The 17289-nt window shown below is 43.8% G+C and overlaps 1 protein-coding gene across 1 annotated transcript in view; it reads left to right on the top strand.

Annotated features, from left to right (window-relative positions):
- The first annotated feature begins 116 nt into the window (after positions 1–116).
- The window catches only part of LOC103363701 (B-cell lymphoma/leukemia 11A-like), a 54008-nt gene continuing 36835 nt past the window's right edge, over positions 117–17289 (top strand). Inside the window, exons 1-2 of the mRNA XM_008290555.1 lie at positions 117–361; positions 4466–4918. Coding sequence (XP_008288777.1) covers positions 307–361; positions 4466–4918 — 508 coding nt within the window. The 5' untranslated portion in view covers positions 117–306. The remainder of the gene's footprint in view (positions 362–4465; positions 4919–17289) is intronic.

Genomic DNA, 17289 nt, shown 5'->3' with positions numbered 1-17289 from the left:
GGGGGGAAGGGGGGGGCTTTTGCCATTTTTTCCATCTCTCTCCCCTTCTCTCTCTCCATCCACCTCTCTCTCACTCTCTCTCTCTTTTTTCTCTGCTCTCCTTTCTCAAAAAAGCCATGACGGCGATCCCGCGATCCATCTTCGCCTCCGCGCCATCTTTATATTATTTCTAATTTATTTTATTTTTTTCTTCTTGTGGATGTCAAAGGCGTTGGATGAAGATATTTTTTGCCCCACCGGAGTCTCCTCTCTAACCCCGGCTCTCCCCGATGTGATCCGCGCTGAACGCCGCCGCCGCCAGCCACCATGTCTCGCCGCAAGCAAGGCAAACCCCAGCACTTAAGCAAACGGGATTTTTCGCGTAAGTAAAGATGAAAAAAAAGAAAGAAAAAAAAATGTCATTTATGGCTCCTTTTCAATTCATTCAGCAAAAAGGGGAACAGGGCAGCAAAGCAGGAGCTTGTGGACACCGGACGCACCGCTCGGACCCGCGGTCAACTGGACTTAACAGCGTGGCGAGAAAGTGCGACACCTCCGTGCGTAAAAGCCGCTCGGAGATTCCCCCGAAGCCCGAAAGAGAGAAAAAAAGTTTGTGTGTGGGTATACAGCCGTTACAGCTTCTCTGTTACACGGCGAGAATGTGCATTCATAGGCTGTGAAATGCACTCGCTGTGGCTCCGGTGCCCCCACGGTCGCTCCGGTCAGTGGAAACGCGCAGGGCTCCCGGTAGCAGAGCGCGTCCTCTCCGCGGAGCTTCGTGGAGAAATCACCCCCCCGGAATATCGCTACCTGATAGTTCTGCAGGCAGCTTTTTCATCTGCTCTCTCTCTCGTTCTATTTTTGGATTATTTTCAGAAAAAAAAACAAAAAACTTGGAGGTGGATTTTTGGATCGAGGGGGGAAAAATCTCGTGTCCGACTGTTTACAACTGCCTCCCTCGAACAGCAGTTCAGCGATAGAGACAACACAAATCGATTTATTGTTACACACTTTTTAAAATCCTAGTGGCCCTTATGTAAAGGCTGTTATTGATGTTTAGTTTAGACGAGGTTTCGTCCTGAAACAGTCAGCAGATTCTCTGCAGCTCAGAGTTAGAGACATGAAACAGCAACAGGACAGCAGCATATTTAGTCCTGTCTTTTTATTTTTTCCCCACAAAGACAAATTCGGACCAACTAAAAAAAAAAAAAATCAACTAAAGATTTTTAAGCTTCCCGTACGGTTAAGGTAAGACATAAATATCAGCTCCTTGGTGTGTTGCAGCTGCAGTGTGCGAAAAGAAGCGACTAAATTCCAAAAATGTTTAGTTGAGTCGACAGAATCGGTCTTTACGCACAGCGTTTATTTATCACCAAATCTTTATTTACTTCGAGTTAATTGGATTTATTTACACACACAAGTCTGATATGTGACGAGAGAGCAGATGAGTGTGTTTGGAAACTGCAGGGCAATTGGCAAAGTGGCGTTTATCACCGCACCATGTGCCGTACTGTGCGCCACCTCGCAGCGTTTCAGCGTCTCTCCAAGTGTTCGCAAACATAAAACAAGAAGATATTTGGGCATCTTTACGCATCAGTGCTTAATTATGTTTCGGTATGTTGACTGGCTGTCGCCTGTGTTTGATTTGGAGTGAGAGAGAACGTGTGTGTGCGTGTGTCTGTTTGTGTGTCCACTTGGGTGACAGCGCAGTCACCATGGCCATGTGCCGTCGCTAGGAGGCAGAGCGCGATCAGAAAATCCGACTCTGAAATTGAACCTGACGAGTTTCACCGCCACCCCTATCTACACGGGCTACTATTTGGCGATCTCTTTAGAATAAAGGGAGAGTGTACAAGACATGAGGAAGGGACGAGGGGGGGGAGAAAAGAAGAGAGGGAGGGAGGAGGACCCCCCCCCCGTTTCATCTACAGTTCCTCTTCATCACCTCAAACCCACTTTCTCTCCCTGTTTCTCCTTTTTTTTGTGGATCACATTTTTGCATACATGCAGGCTGCAGTTCGGATGTGCAGCTCCGCTCTAATGTGCCTGCAGACTTCGCCTTTTACCCCCTCAAACCCCACACCACATACACACATTTCTCTTTGCTGCTCACTCAGTCAAATTTGTCACTAATGGAGCTCAGATTTCGGCCTGTCGCTCTAAAGCAAACATTACACCCTGATTAGTTCTTGTTTTTAGCACCTGTATTTTCACTTCTTATTTTTTCTCACAATACTATATTTATAGCAGATAGTTCAGAGCACACTACACTTCCAGTGCTCGCTTCTAAACAGCACGATCAGGATAAATTGAACTAGTAAAATGTCCCAGCAGTGTATTTTTTTTCAATATTACAGCTTGAAAATTTAGATTAAATTCCATGATTAGTAATTTCCACATTTTTACAAGATGGAAATATTTTTATATAGCTTATGTTGGGGGGCAGAGAGCCAGAGTTCCACCAGTTAAGTTTTCTAATTTTTTTTAGGTGAACTGTTTTTAAATTGTTCAGTCAGGTGTAACTTTAAAGATCCAGTCTGATGAGATGACTTGTACCTGATAGAACGTTTACACCTTGATTTCTGGTGTCATTTTTTCTCTCTCCTGTAGGAAATGTGATTGCATTGTTCGACATGTTTTGAGATGTGATTTTTGTGTACAGACACATAATCCTCCTCGTGCTGTTTATTTCAGCTGCTCTATAAATAGACACAAAAGAGAAATTTATACGTGTTTCTGAAATTTAGCTTTGCATGGAGGCCCGCTTTGTATTTAAAAAAAATAAAATCTTATTTAGGTCTCTTACTAACCCTTCTCATGCTCCATTAAATCCAACAAAATGTTTTTTTCATACCCCAGATATCCACTCTTGACTTCAACTTTAGAGGTGAGGGGCTTATGCAGCTTTCATTAGATTTTTTTTTTTTATTGTTGTTTTATCCGGTGAATTTAATGCCCCCCCTCCCCACCTCCTCCTGAGAGCTGTTGTGTAACTTGCGTTGCGTTGTGTTGACCTGAAGTTAAATCAAAGAGGAGAAGGGAAGGGGGGGGGAAGAAGAGGAGGAGGAGGAGGAGGAGGAGGAGGGGTGCGTGTATGTGGGGGTGTTGATGGGGTAGTGGTTGGTGCAAGCTGGGAATTTATCATGTTATCTTCATGTCCCAGTTTGCGCACAGATGTCGCGCAGGATTGCGGCATTCAAATGATAGTTCCTTGAGGGGATGTAGTTCACATTCAGACCCCCCCTCCCTCTTTTTCTCCCTCTCTCTCTCTCTCTCTCTCACACACACACACACACACTTGCATGCATTCCCACACACACACACTCAGCTACATGCACAGGAGCCCTATCCTATCCCTGTTATCAGACAAAATCTGTACCAATCACCCAGACAGTGAAAATTAAAATCTATTTTTTGATTCTCAGTGGTCTTAAGTTCATTAAAATGTGAAATTGGCGGCTGAGTAAAGAAGGTCAACATGCATTAGGCGGCTAGCACAGAGTCAGACTCTTCACCTTGGACTGGAAGATTTTCTTTAAAAGAGGGACAGTAAATTATGTTCTCCCGTTTCGCTTCCCTAATTCAGCCGACCGCTCTGTTCGCTCTGCTCTCCCTCCACTGCAGGACGAGTCTGGGCCCTACAAAGGGCTTCTTAAAAAAAGTAGTCAGGAGTTAATCCGGCCTCGGAGGGGTGAGGAATCGGGTTGAACGGCTCATTTTGGGGCGATTTCCCGCTGTACAAGAGGCTGGTATCTAAGAACTATAAGTCAGGCACATGTAATCGAGGCAGAGGGAGAGTTTTTCCTTCCCCCAGACACACTCTCTCTCTGTGCCGCCTGTGTTCTCTTCCCCTTCCCCGCCACATATGTTGGACATGTTTGTGACAGTTTTCCCTTCTGCTGATTACAGGATCAGACCCTGTACAAACAAGGCTAGGCAAGTCAAAGTCATCCACATATTAAGTTTTTCAGTGAATGCTGTGTTTAACCATCATTTTCTAAGCTGCCTCTGTCATTGGCTACTAAATTGTTGTCTTTGAGCAATCTGATTGGAGCTTTGCAGCTATTCAGGATATTATTTCCCACCATTTATTCTTATGATGTGTGATCCAGATCACCTTGCACTGTACTTATTTTTCCTGCATTACATGCATTTCTATCATTACAAGGCACATTTTCTCACCCCCTTATTGTGTGTACCGCATGTCAGGCTTTTATTTAGCTTCGTCTCTCTAACTCTGGTCCTCCATGTGACACAAGGAGAAAGGTTTTATGGACTGTTCCTTGTCATCAATTCCCACAAATAGTTGTATCAATAAGTTCAAATTACAGGAGGAAAAATGGAAAAACATAAACATGTGGTTAGTCCTTTTCTGCTCACAGTAAGCGTCACCTTCTAATTTCTTCTTTTTTCGCTCCTTCTTTCCTCCCACCCCTCTCTTCTTCTCCCCCTTCCTCCCTGCTTGTTCCCCCCTGTGCCTCGCCAGCAGCCGAGCCCCTCTCCACGGTCGTCGTCTCGTCGGAGGAGCTGTCGGAGCGTTGCTCGGAGCACTCGGAGGAGAGCGGCAGCCTCAACGGGCACCACCCGGGCTCGACCGTGGGCCGGCTGGCCCGGCTGGGTCACGACGCTCACCCTTCTCTGGAGCAGGACCTGCTGACCTGCGGCCAGTGCCAGGCCACCTTCCCCCTGGCGGACATCTTGCTCTTCATTGAGCACAAGAGGAAGCGATGCCACGGGCCACCCTGCCTGGCCGTGGGCAGAGGGCTGGACAAGCCCCCCTCGCCCTCCCCCGGCTTGGCCCTCACCCCTTCGCCCGCACTGGGCTCCCTGCGCAGCCGGAGGCCAGTGGAAGTGGGCGTCCAGGCCACACTGGCAGATGAAGACGATGACCGGTTCTCATCGCCCCGGGGGATTTGCCCTAAACAGGAGCCCCTCCCAGGTAACCAACACACACCACCTTTGTCTAGATGTGACCACAGCTGCTCTGAAGTAAAACAAAGAGGCAGCAGCTTTCCTGAGGCAGGGGTGTCTGTGTATCGGCTTGAAGAAACAGGGACATTTAAAGCACAATCAGACAGAATATAGAAACTAGACAATAAGTAGTTCACTCTTTCCCTTAATCATTTTCAGAAATGCCACTTATCGAGGCATAAAAGAGCTCCTACAGCTTGGACGTCTTTGTCCCTTTCTGATGGTTCTGGGTGTGCTTATTGCCCTGGATGGGTGTGCATTTGTGGATGTGTGTGTTTTCTGCAACGTCAGGTCTTGTTCTCATATCACTGACGCATTGTGCCTGTGTTGTGGTCCGAGAAGCCAGCAGCAGAGTCTGCAGTTTAGCCTACATGTTGCCTATGAGTGCTCCACCAAACCTCCAAACCTTGAAAGGGGCTGTAGTTGTCCAAACAAGAGTTTTTTTTTTGTTGTTTTTTTTTTACGGAGGGGGTTGTGCACGTGCCAGGCAAGAAATCTGACTGGCTGAGACGTGTTCGTGGGGTTTGTCAGATACACGACAGACAGAAGGACGTCACAGGTGGGGAGGAAACCTGAGAGAATACGCCTCTGTTCTGACACGCACACTGGTTAGCTTTGGGATGGCTTTCTCTTCATCCACGTGTGTGTGCGAATAGTCGTCTGTTTTTATGATGTATTGTAAAGAGGCACGATTTAACTATCAACCTTCAACTGACTAGTTGTCCTTCCACTGATCCACTGCACAAAGTGTGTGCCAGTAAATGTGTGTGTTTTCCCAGTTCGCCCAGTTTGGCCACACTGACCAAATCCCACAGGCCAGTGGCAAAGAGACATGGGTGACCTTGACTTTGTGGTACCACTGGTCAGCGTTGGTGTGTGCGCAGATGGAATCAGTGGCTGAATTGTGTGTTTGTGTGCGACTCTCAGTCTGGGGAGTAACTACGGCCTCTTTCTGGGATTGGGTGCACAGAATGTGTGTTCTTGCATAACGTGTGTGTGTGTGTGTGTGTGTGTGTGATTTTCGTGTGTGTTTCCCTCTCATGTGGCCCTTAGCAGATGTGTCCTGCTCTCGGTGTGGTTTCCCCCTCTTCCACTGCCACATCTTGCCCGACTAAATGCAGCCCAGCTCGCCATCGCTTTCATTCTTTCCCCTCTCTGAGTTTACCTCCGTACCAAACTAGGTACAACGCACAGCTCTCCTCCAGTTTTATCTGCTTTTCTTTCACCAGTGCGAGAACGAAACGAGAAGCGAGCAGAGAGAGGGAAAAGATAGTTTAAGTTTTGCTCATGGAGGGAAAGTCGTTTATTTAAAGCGTCTTAACACCACTAATTATTTGTTGCAGCGCCATTTATTTTCTTCCTTGTGCATTTTAATTAGCAGTAGTTTTTAGTGGCGGGCTGCCTGTACTAAATTAGCCGTTACAGAGAGAGAGAGAGATGAAATAGAGCAGCGGAAACACACGAGCAAAACACACGCTTCATCGTTTTGCAGCTTTGAATGCAGCTCAGGAATCCTAAAATGTTGCAGTTTGTTTCCCATTTTGGCATTTGAGGAAATAAGCACAATAAGCTGTTTGAGGCTGCGCTTGTCGTTTCTTGTCATCTGATCTCTGTTCCCACGATTAAAATGGACACTTACAGAAAGTGGTAGATGAGGAAAATTGTCGCCAATTTAAGATGCGTTTGACCTTTGACCTTTGTCTGGAGGGCACTAGAATCAGGAGAACGTGTGTGTTTCTATTTTTTTTTTTTTAGGTAGTGTTTCTGTCTATATGTTTCAACACCCACACACACACACACACACACACACACACTCACTCCCTCACAGACACTCACCAGCTAAACTGGGTTATTAGAGCGATTTACATCATAATACAGGCGTCTGGTTGCTTCAATAGCGTTGTGTGTGGGAACGTCTTGGTAGGAACAGCTGTACACTCAGACAGGAGAAGAAAACAGGACAGCAGCGTTATATATCTTGTCTGATGTTGACGTCAAGCTGAACAGCAGACAGACCGAGCATTATTAAATATCTGCCGTTTGGAATTCAAGACTGAAAAAGGAAAACTCCAGCCTTAAAACTGTCCATCTGTTTTATTTACATCTTTAATCGAAGCTTCTTTTTTTTTTTTATGGAAGCTTTCTCAGCCGCTGGACACACACCAGCACAAACACCACCTCACATGCGGGATTTCGCAACACATCCATTCCGATCGCTGATAATTAAAGCCAGTATATTCCTCCTCCCTTCCAACCCCTCGACCCCGGCTTTCATCCTAATTCACCCCAAACTGTCACGGTGAAGTAAATATACAAAAAAATAAAAAACAAAAAATAATCTGCTGGAATTTCAGCTGTGATTGTAACCATCCAAAAGCATTCCTAATGACAAAAAAAGGGAGGCGTTCGAGGAATGCATGTGTGTTTCTTATTTGTAAATGCTGGCTTGGGGTTGCACTGTCTCGTTTCTGACAGCACATAAGGCCTCCACTCACTGAATGAGCACCAGTGCAGCAACAATTGAACACATATTCAGAGTTAAGCACCTTTTATTTTTTAACATGTGCCAATTTCATACTGGTGATAGACCTTTTTATTTTAAATTGATCACAATTTCTATTGGGTGTCAGTTTAAGCATCCTCATTACTCATTCTGTATTCATTTTAATCTGTATAAATATGACATCTTTTAGACTTTATCTTCGTTATTTTTAAAAAATATTATTTTCTCTGTTTTTAAAAAAAAAATATCGCTGAATATTTTCCGCTTCGTGTTGCAGAAATTTCTCAAACCCTTTTTCCTTTATCTCGGCGTATGTTTTCCTGCATGTATCTGCCTATATAATGTGATGGCTGTATGGCTGCTTGTTGTAAAATATGTATCTGCGTCTGTGGTCAGAGAGCTACAGAGCTGCTCCGGCTGCTGCGAGGCTCAGAGAAACACAAAGCGTCGGACTTGTGCCGGAACGCTGCTATTTACATATCAAACAGCTCCGACCGAGGAGAGCCGAGACATTACCTGTGTGTGTGTGTGTGTGTGTGTGTGAGTGTGTGTGTGTGAGAGTGAGAGAACACTGTACAGGCAAAATGCCCGATCAGTGATGCAAAAAGGCAGCGTACCCGCCCACCCACACCACACACAGACACTCACGCACACACATGGTTAGTGCTCTCTCTCTTGCCCATTTATTCTATTAATCCCTGACTGAGATGAAAATTCTGATTATAATCCCTGAGGCGCCCCTCATTCAGAAACAGCATCGCTAATGTCTCAAAAGAGAGGCGTTTGCATGTGTGTGTGTACGTTTCTCTGTGTGAATGGCCATGCCTTGCTTGCTTTTTTTCTCCCCCCCCTTTTTTTTTTCTTTTTACCCAAAAGTGATTATGGTTGGGGGGGAAAAAAAATAAAAATTCTTGGCTTGAAAATTGAAATTTAGAATGAATTCTTTGTGGATTATTTCTACAGTAAATACAATTGCTGCTGTCCAGTTTGCCAATTGATTTCTCATAATTAGCATCAAGAATTTAATCCTTCCCTCTACGGAAAATCAGTCATAATATGTGTGTTAATGAGCTTGAATTGATATGTGGCCAGTACAAGGAATTACTCATCCTGCTGACCAGTGATTTCTATGAGAAATATTGGCTGATAAGCTGCATTAGCCTATCAATATTAGCTCATTAACACAGATATTATCACTACTACAGCATGATGATAAATCCAAAAAAATTCTTGACTAATTTATCAGCCACATTCATCATTTTTTGCCCAAAAAAAATAAAAAATCCCAGCGTCCTGGTCAGCCCACTGAAGAGTCATCCTGGCTGGAAGCCTCGTAACATGAGTATTGTTAGTCTATGATCTACTGATTAGCAATTAGCTTATCATCACTGGCTAACGCTACCCACCTCAATACACATTAGTGCATTTTTAACACCCATTCATTGTCTGGCTCGGTGTCAGATCGCTCTCTCTCCATCTCATGCCTATCCTCTCCCTCCTCCTCCTCTTCTTTTTTTTTCATTTTCTCTTTTGGCTCATGCGTCTCTCTCTCGTTCTCTTCCCTGCAACATTAGCAGTCAATGCAAATCCAGGACAGCCAATTGATACTGAATCAATTACAGTATGTTTGGTGTGCGTATGTGTGTGCGTGTTTCATGCTGTGGCACATCCCGGCGAGCCCACAAAGAGATTTCACACGCTGGCTGCCATTACTAATCTATTGTTGCTCTCTCTTTATGTCTGTCTTTCTTTATTTCTCCACATAAGATTTTATTTAGTGGACTCAAGTGCGGCGTTTGAACAGTGGGAATACGGCTGTGTCGGCATTTTGAACGAGCTCGCAGAATGTAAACACGGTGGTGTGCGCACAAAACATCAGCGGCAGGGTGGCTCGTACAGCGGGCTGCTGCAAAAGCTAATAATCTACCACCAAGGCCAACGGGCTGCATTGTGTTTTATATTTAGCGCTCACTAAAAAAAAAAAAAAAGAAAAAAAAAAAAGAAAACCTTCTGCATATTGACAGCATGTCCAGGCGGAACCAAAAAAAAAAAAAATGTAGATTTGCTGCTGACAGCATCAGACAGCAGCAATAAAACAAAGCTGGAAATAGAATATGGAGCACTTCACGTGAATTTTAAGACTCGTACCGTTGCTTGCCTCCAGTCTGTGCTGGGGAAAGTCCAGGCCTGTTGATTTATCCTTTATCCTGTTTAGTAATGCTCACAGCACACACACACACATACACACACACCCATATTTTGTTACATAAGATAGTATTAGGGCAGCAGCATTGAGTCGCTAACTGAATCTAGCCCTGCTTCTTCATTTAGAGGGCTACTGTAGCGATTTAATACTGCACTTTTATGAAGTTGGGGGCAGCAGCAGCAGCAGCAGAACTCCTGACTCTTGACGGTTGTTGGAGCCAACGTACATACTGCAATTAACACTTTTTTTTAACCTTCCCTACTTGGGTGATACAGACATCCTTCAAACTCCATAGATCCAGACTACTTGTAACCTGCAGGCCCAAACTGATGACATCACAATAACATCACCAGGGTTACTTGTGACTCGCCCACAGACACAGAGGATATTATGCGGCTGATTTCTCAGGGTGTGCGGTGCTAAAAAAAAAGAAAAAAGGCAAGACAACTGACTGGTATTAAGGTCAGGACTGCTGCTCTGAGTGTGACCTTTGACCTCTCTGTGGAGTGGGAAAGATTAAAGAGTTTCCTTGTGCTGATCAATAGATTCCCACTTCAGTATGGCAGTCATTAGAAGATGGCTGCAGCATATTAACAGCAAGTTGTTTTGATCACCAGTTTCTTTTTCTTTTTTTTTTTCAGTGACGTGTTATTGTTGTAATGGTGTGCTAATTGCTGTTATTTATGCGAAACATTATTCACAAGAGTAGCTGCTGCTGCTGTTTCCCTGCACAGATGCATTTTACATTTTACGGTGCATCGAGAATAAATAGGGGAAGAGCAAGGCGTGAGTAAATGTACTCACTTTGACTTACTTTCTACCTCTGCATGTAGAGTGGGAAGAGAGAAAAGAAAGCTCCACAGTGGCAATCAATACATACATCATTATACGAGTGGTTACAGAGTCACAGCGTAACAGTAAACTGAGTTTTTTTTACAGCGAAAATTTGATTAATTATTATAGAAAAATGTTAATTTGATTGATATCATAAAGTGCAATGTTTGATGAAAACCCTGGTTACACAGAAAGTGATGTGTTTCCCATTTACTGCCATTTGAAGAATACGTAGCAGACGAGAAGGGAACGAGTGAATGTACTTACTCTTTACTCTACTTCCTTTCCACCTCTATAGAACCTCTGCAGAGCAGAAAAATGATCATCAATGGGGTCATTATTATAGTCACAGTTGGAGGATAATGGCGTAACAGCAAGTTGTTTTAGCTGTCAGGTTTTTTTTACAGCGCAAATTAGGTTTGACATCGTAGAAGATGATTTAAAATGGGTATGAAAGCTTTTGCAGCAGTATCTGTTGAGTCTCGCTAGGATAAATCCCCCGCTTGCACAGGATGAGATGTGTTTTACATGTGCAGTGGCTTTGGAATAAATAGAAGAAGAACAGGGCATGGACAGCAATCACCACCGCCGCCGCCGCCGCCACCACCACGGATGAAGAGACAACAACAACATCAAAGAGTTAAAAAAAAAAAAAAAAAAAATCCAAGGGAAAGACGTCACGCTGCCCACACACTTTGATTGACAGCTGATCCCTGGGAAGTGCGGCGCAGACACAGCACCACCGCGACGATGGCCAAAGATGGAGACAGATCTGTTGAAAACAAAAAGAGATCTCCCAGATTATTGCGGCTGGCAAACCATTCCAAAACAATGACAGCAGCGGAGCACAATGAGACATTAAAGGCGCTGCGTTATTTCCCCAGTTTGCAGTATTTACAGCGGTGACAGTGTGTCAGTGACGTCCGTGACGTCAAGTGGACTACTGTACGCGCTGCGTGATGGAGGATTGTTTATTGATCTGGCTCTTTGTGTTTATGCGAGCGATTCGACATCCATGCTACATTTACTTCTTCGTGGCGAGAGGGAAAGCTGCTGTTTTTGGCTCTGTCGCTGCTTGCCTTGTGTGTGTGTGTGTGTGTGTGTGTTTATTCCAGTTCACTCACTCACACACACACACACACACACACACGCACACACTCTGCTCGGTCTGCTCAGGGGGTGCACATGTAGCTCAGCTCTCTTATTATGTTGAAGGCAGTTGAAGGCCTGTTCATAAAACTGTTTATACACTACAAAGCTTATTTATATAGGCCACTGGATTACAGAGTGGCTCTATACACCACACACACACATGGACACACACACACACACACTCTTATATATATATATGTATATATTCAGATCTCACTGGCCAGATATGTGTTCATTCATCAGTGCTTGCCTATGTACCTGTCATTACTTACAACATGCCTACACGTGTGTTTGAGTGTGGCACAAGTGAACATGAAAGTGTGTGTGTGTGAGCTGGCAGTGTGGATGCAGGACATCCCCTGCTACAGTGTGCCAGAGCTGAGCTGGCAATGTGTGTGTGTGTGAGTGTGCACGCGTGTGTGTGTGTGGCCTGTGTGTGTGTGCATATGTGTGGAAGGGCCTGGCTCCTAGCTCTGGTTTCATGTTCCCCATTTGGCTGAACTGCTACTACAACTGCAGAAGAGAAGCACACACACACACACACACACACGCTCACATGCTTGTGCACGCACACCGCCGCGCTCTAACTGTGTGAGTGTGTTGAAAAGTGGAGCACACACTGTTTACTATACATGCACAGCTCTGTATGAGTGGGTCTAATCTTTTATTTTGGCATTGTGAGCATCAGTCTGTTTCTTTCTGTCACTCCCACCTCCTTCTCCACTTTACATCCTTCTTCTCAGCAAATTAACAGCATGTTTTAGTGCCAAATAAAGTCGAAGCAGGAAACTTATGTAATTCCATATTTTATTTTTTTTTTTTTTAACAATACAATTCAGTGCAACGGTGCAAGACGAGAGAACCACGAACCGTTCGACCGTCTCACTGCTGCAGTCGGAGATCACTGGCAAAATACAAGCAGCCGGAAACGAGCTCAGCCATTTACAAGCGTGGATCTCGTTTTGTAAATTTGTAAAGCTCGTGTTTTAGTCACTTTTGAGGAAAAAAATGTTTTTAAAAATTTCTTGATGAATGTTTTTTTATCTACAGCTTCTCAAATGTGAATATTTGCTGGCTTTCTTTTTTGAATGTGATTGTTTTCTTGGTTCTGGAGAGACAAAAGCAATATTTCTCACTATTTGCAAGTATTTTATAGAGCAAACACCTCATCGATTTATCAAGAAGACGATTGTGGGATTAATTGTGAACGAAAGGACAATTAAACATTGCATTAGCTCTAAAATGTTTCAAAGGTTTCACTCTTTACAGACACACAGTTTCTACAGGACTGCCTCTGAAGAGCAGTTCTGTGTCTAATGTGTGTTTTTAGTGTGTGTCCTGATATGTTTCAACTCCATATAAACATCTAGTTTGATGTCTCGTCCTCTCTGCTGGCTGTTCATGGCTCCCAACATGAATTTCTGGTCTATTTATTGAATTATTTATCAGTTGTATTTACATGATGTACTTCTACCTTCACATGTGGTCGCGCAAAAAGTTGCTAAAGAATAATTTCTCTTACTCCAACCACAAAACATCCCGTTCCATCTCCACCGTGCACCCATTACAATCTCCAAACCTACTCTCGCTAATGGGCGAGAAATAATGCTGATAATAAATACAAGATACGGATGAAGTGCATCTTCCCAACATCAACACGAATCTGATAACACACATGCGAAGATACACAACAGGACTTTTATACACAAGTCTACACAAGTCCAGTCAATACAAAATACAGTTTAAGTTTAAAAAATCACAAGCTGATTTACGGGATTGAGAAGGAGATTCTTTGCTACTTCATCATCAATTACTGGACAGTTTTATCTTAAAAAGAAAAATGTCGCTCTTTGTTCATTTCTGGTCTAAACATACACAATCAGTGACAGCAGCTGCAAATATTGCTTCAGTTTGTTGAGTTACAAGCCAAAAAAACACTTGGAACCTCTAAAACCTTTGATTGAACTTTAGTTTAAAAAGGTTTTGTTGTTGTTGTATCCCATCGTGGACTGTGGTGTTCCCACTCTGGCAGTAACACTTCATAGGGGGAAATATTTCTATCAATAATTTCAAAATAAATTTGAAATAAAAAAAGTGTCGCACTAAAAACAGAATCATCTGTCTCATGCGTTGCCACAAACATTAGCTATTTTTAAGCTAAACTCCTAAAAAAAAACCCCCACAAACTGTAATTACAGTCGTTCGATCTTCAGATGCCGAGGAACACACCATTTAATAATGCTTAAAAAATCACACACATAAACGCACACACAACATGTAGAAGGAACTCCCCCATCGCCACCAGCAGCAGCAGCAGCAGCACCACTGACTTTTCCCGATAATTTGCGGAGGCTCATTTGAATTTTAAGCGCTACTTTAATCTTCAAAGCTCAAATAGCTTTATGAATATGCATGCAGTGGGCAGACTTTAGTTCATTACCTAGTTGTAAATTCTAATGACCATTAGGTCCTCACAGTAATTGCCAATTGTTTTGCATTTTTGATTGGCCTATTACCATGCGCATTCGCGCCGCACATCAGCCACGCTTGTCAGAGCCGGCATGTCAAGGGGTGTTTGTGTGCGTGTGTGTGTTTTCATGCCTGCGTGTGTGTATTTTTTCATTTGTGCCTTGGGTTAGAGATATTTGTGTGTGCGTGTGGGCAGGCTGGGTGTGTTTTTTAGGCTAATATAAATGAAAGTAGCTTTTTTTTTTTCAAAAAATTGTGTGAAGATTGAGAGGCGAGTCAGAGATTGGACATATTTAATTTACATGATGTCTCGTCTGTTCCCTCATTACACTGCTTGTCTCTCACAAACACACACACACACACACACACACACACCCAAAGTACACCCAATGCAAACCATCTGGCTCTCTCCTGTACGTGTCGGTCTTGACATGGTAAAATGATTTCTCAATGCCCATCTCTCCTTCCCTCTCTCTCTCTGTCAGCCTATTCATTTTTAGTGTCACCCCCCTCTTTCTGTTTCTCCTTGAACAAACAGATGTCAGATACCTCTCTTTTCTCCCTCCTCGTCTCTCCCTAACTCTATCTAAGGCTGCCATTTTGGAGACAGTGATTCGTCTTCCTAAGTGAGTTTCTCTGTAAACATGGATGAAAACTCTTTAAAAAAAAAAAAACAACTGAAAATGAATTCCATTGTTCTGCCCTCGGCAGAAAAATGCAGCTCCTTCTGTGTGTGTCACACACTGTTGTGCATACACACAAAAAAAGGCAGGCACCTGTGCAGAAACACTTACAGACACACACACACACTTTATGTTACCTTTGTATTCAAAAACCTTGTTCTGGAATCCTTTTTTTTTTGTGTGCGAGGAAGACAAAAGGGAAAAGTCAATAATATAAATCAATTTTCATCTAATAATGAGGCCGGACGATTAAGACAGACAGAACAACAAACAAGAACAACTAGTGCACAGGCGTTAATCTTTATGTTTTCTTCTCTGGTTCCCTTTGTTGCTTTTTTTTTTCCCCCCCCTCATCTTTTCACCCTCCCTTTCTACCCCCGAACACACACACACACACACACACGCTCTTTTTCCTCATGTCTTCCCAGTTTGTGTACAAGCGCTGTGAGGGAGATATGTGAACCTACATAGCGATGAAAAGGAATTCTTAATTGCCCAGAAATGAGCAATGTTACAAACGGCGGTGTAATGGACGCAGCCGAGTGGAAGGAGTGTGTGTGTGTGTGTGTGTTTGTGTGTTTCGAGGGGTTGTCTCCGGTGGGACTCACGAGGCCTGTTTCCTGAGGTCTCTTTTAGCCCCCTTACAAATACTCAACACACACACACACACACACATACACACACACACACACCCTATATACCTCTGGCTGCTGTTACTCACTTCAAAGTTGTTAATATTCAGCTGGGAAACTGTATCCAGAACACAGCTAAATTATTAAGCGTATGAACTTTTTAGGCAGTAAGATGAACTGATGGGCCACATCTATGAGATCCTCCTCTTCTCCACATGTGTGTGTGTGTGTGTGTGTGTGTGTGTACATGCCCTCTCCTTCTGCCCGATGCTTGGTCTTTGGCCAAGGGCATGCATAATTGATCCCGTGCCCGCTATCATTTTCTTGATGTAATTGCCCCGGTAAGATATGATGAAATCTAATGGATAATTTATCCCCCCAAAACGGATAAAGAACCGCTAAAATGTACTTTTTAGGCATGTTCGTCTGAGAGTGTGTGCGCGTGTAGCGGTACACTAATATACATAAATATTTCAGGTGTGTGGTCAATGTGGAAACTGGTATTGTTGGAACAAAATGAGTATTTTTAGGAGGGATTGTGACGATAAACTCAACAAATCTGTTAGTTTTAAATGCTGATATCAATTGTTATCATGTGTATGTTAAATGCACACCTGTGCTAGGGCAAGAAAAAGGCACTTTAAAGGAAATAAGGGGGGAAAAACAACATGCTTTCTGGGGAAAAAAAGTGATTTTTCTTGTGTTAGAGGCTATCTGAAGGTCACAGTTTAACTCCTCCAGTGGGATGCGAGAAATTCAACTGTGTTTTTAACATCATAAAAGGCTTCCGGAGTCTTAGGAGTTTTTCAACCTGTAGCAGAATCCTACAATCATTTAAGGCCGGCTGAAATGACAAAATTGCCCTCAAAATTACACCGGCCATCGCAGCAGCAATATTCAACACCTACTAATGGTCACCTCCCTTCAAATATTCAACTCAACCTGCCCCCCAAACACAACCCCCTAACAGAAAAAAAGAAAAATATGTGTGCTTAAAAATACAGACATCACCTTTCTTGTTAAATAAATATTGAAGTGTGAACGAGGCTGTAATTCCTTGAGCTCTTGGCCTGCAACAAATAAGCCAGGAGGAAAGCTGGTCTTTTGTGTGTGTGTGTCTGTGTATTTTTAAGACCAAAAAAAAGTGCCTTCACCTGCTCTGTATGAATTTCCCTCCTCTTTCACTCCCTCTCCGCCTGTCTTCCTCTCCTCTTTCTTTGTCAATCTCCCCCTTCGTTTCTTTTTGTTCCCCTCCTGCTGCAGCTTTCCATCGGAATACAGATGTGTTTCAACATGCTCTGGACTGTAGTTAACACTGCCGATCTCTCTCTCTCGCTCTCTCTCTCTCTCTCACACACACACACACTCAGAGACACACTCGTACTTTCTATCTACTTTAATTTAATGGAACCTAACCCGTCTTTTGGCCTTTGTTTGATTCCTGTCTTTTTTGTTTCTAGCTCGTTGAAAAGCGTCTGTTCAAAGGTACTCTCTTAAGACCAACGTGTGTGTGTGTGTGTGTGTGTGTGTGTGTGTCTGTCTGTCTGTCTGTGTGTGTGTGTGTGTGCGCGCAACACACCCCGAGCACCGTCTGCCGACAGACAGGCAAGACAAAGGGACACACACACACTGTTTATCTTTGCTGTACAAGGGAAATGCAGGCCCCAATCTGCAACGCTGGGAGAGGTGTTGAGAGAAATGAGGGAGAGGAAGGGGTGAGAGGGGCAAAAAAAAAAAAAGGCAGAAAAGAGAGAGAGAGAGAAAGAGAGCGAGAGACGGGTAGATGAGGAGGTGAGGGCATAGGGGTAAAGCGCCCTGGGGGGATAGGGGATGTGGGGGAGAGAAAAAGGGAGAGGGGGG

Source organism: Stegastes partitus, unplaced genomic scaffold, assembly GCF_000690725.1.
Source record: "Stegastes partitus isolate 25-593 unplaced genomic scaffold, Stegastes_partitus-1.0.2 Scaffold683, whole genome shotgun sequence".
Classification (NCBI taxonomy): domain Eukaryota; kingdom Metazoa; phylum Chordata; class Actinopteri; family Pomacentridae; genus Stegastes; species Stegastes partitus.
Note: the sequence above shows the minus strand (reverse complement) of the source record. Positions and strands in the feature narration are given on the sequence as shown.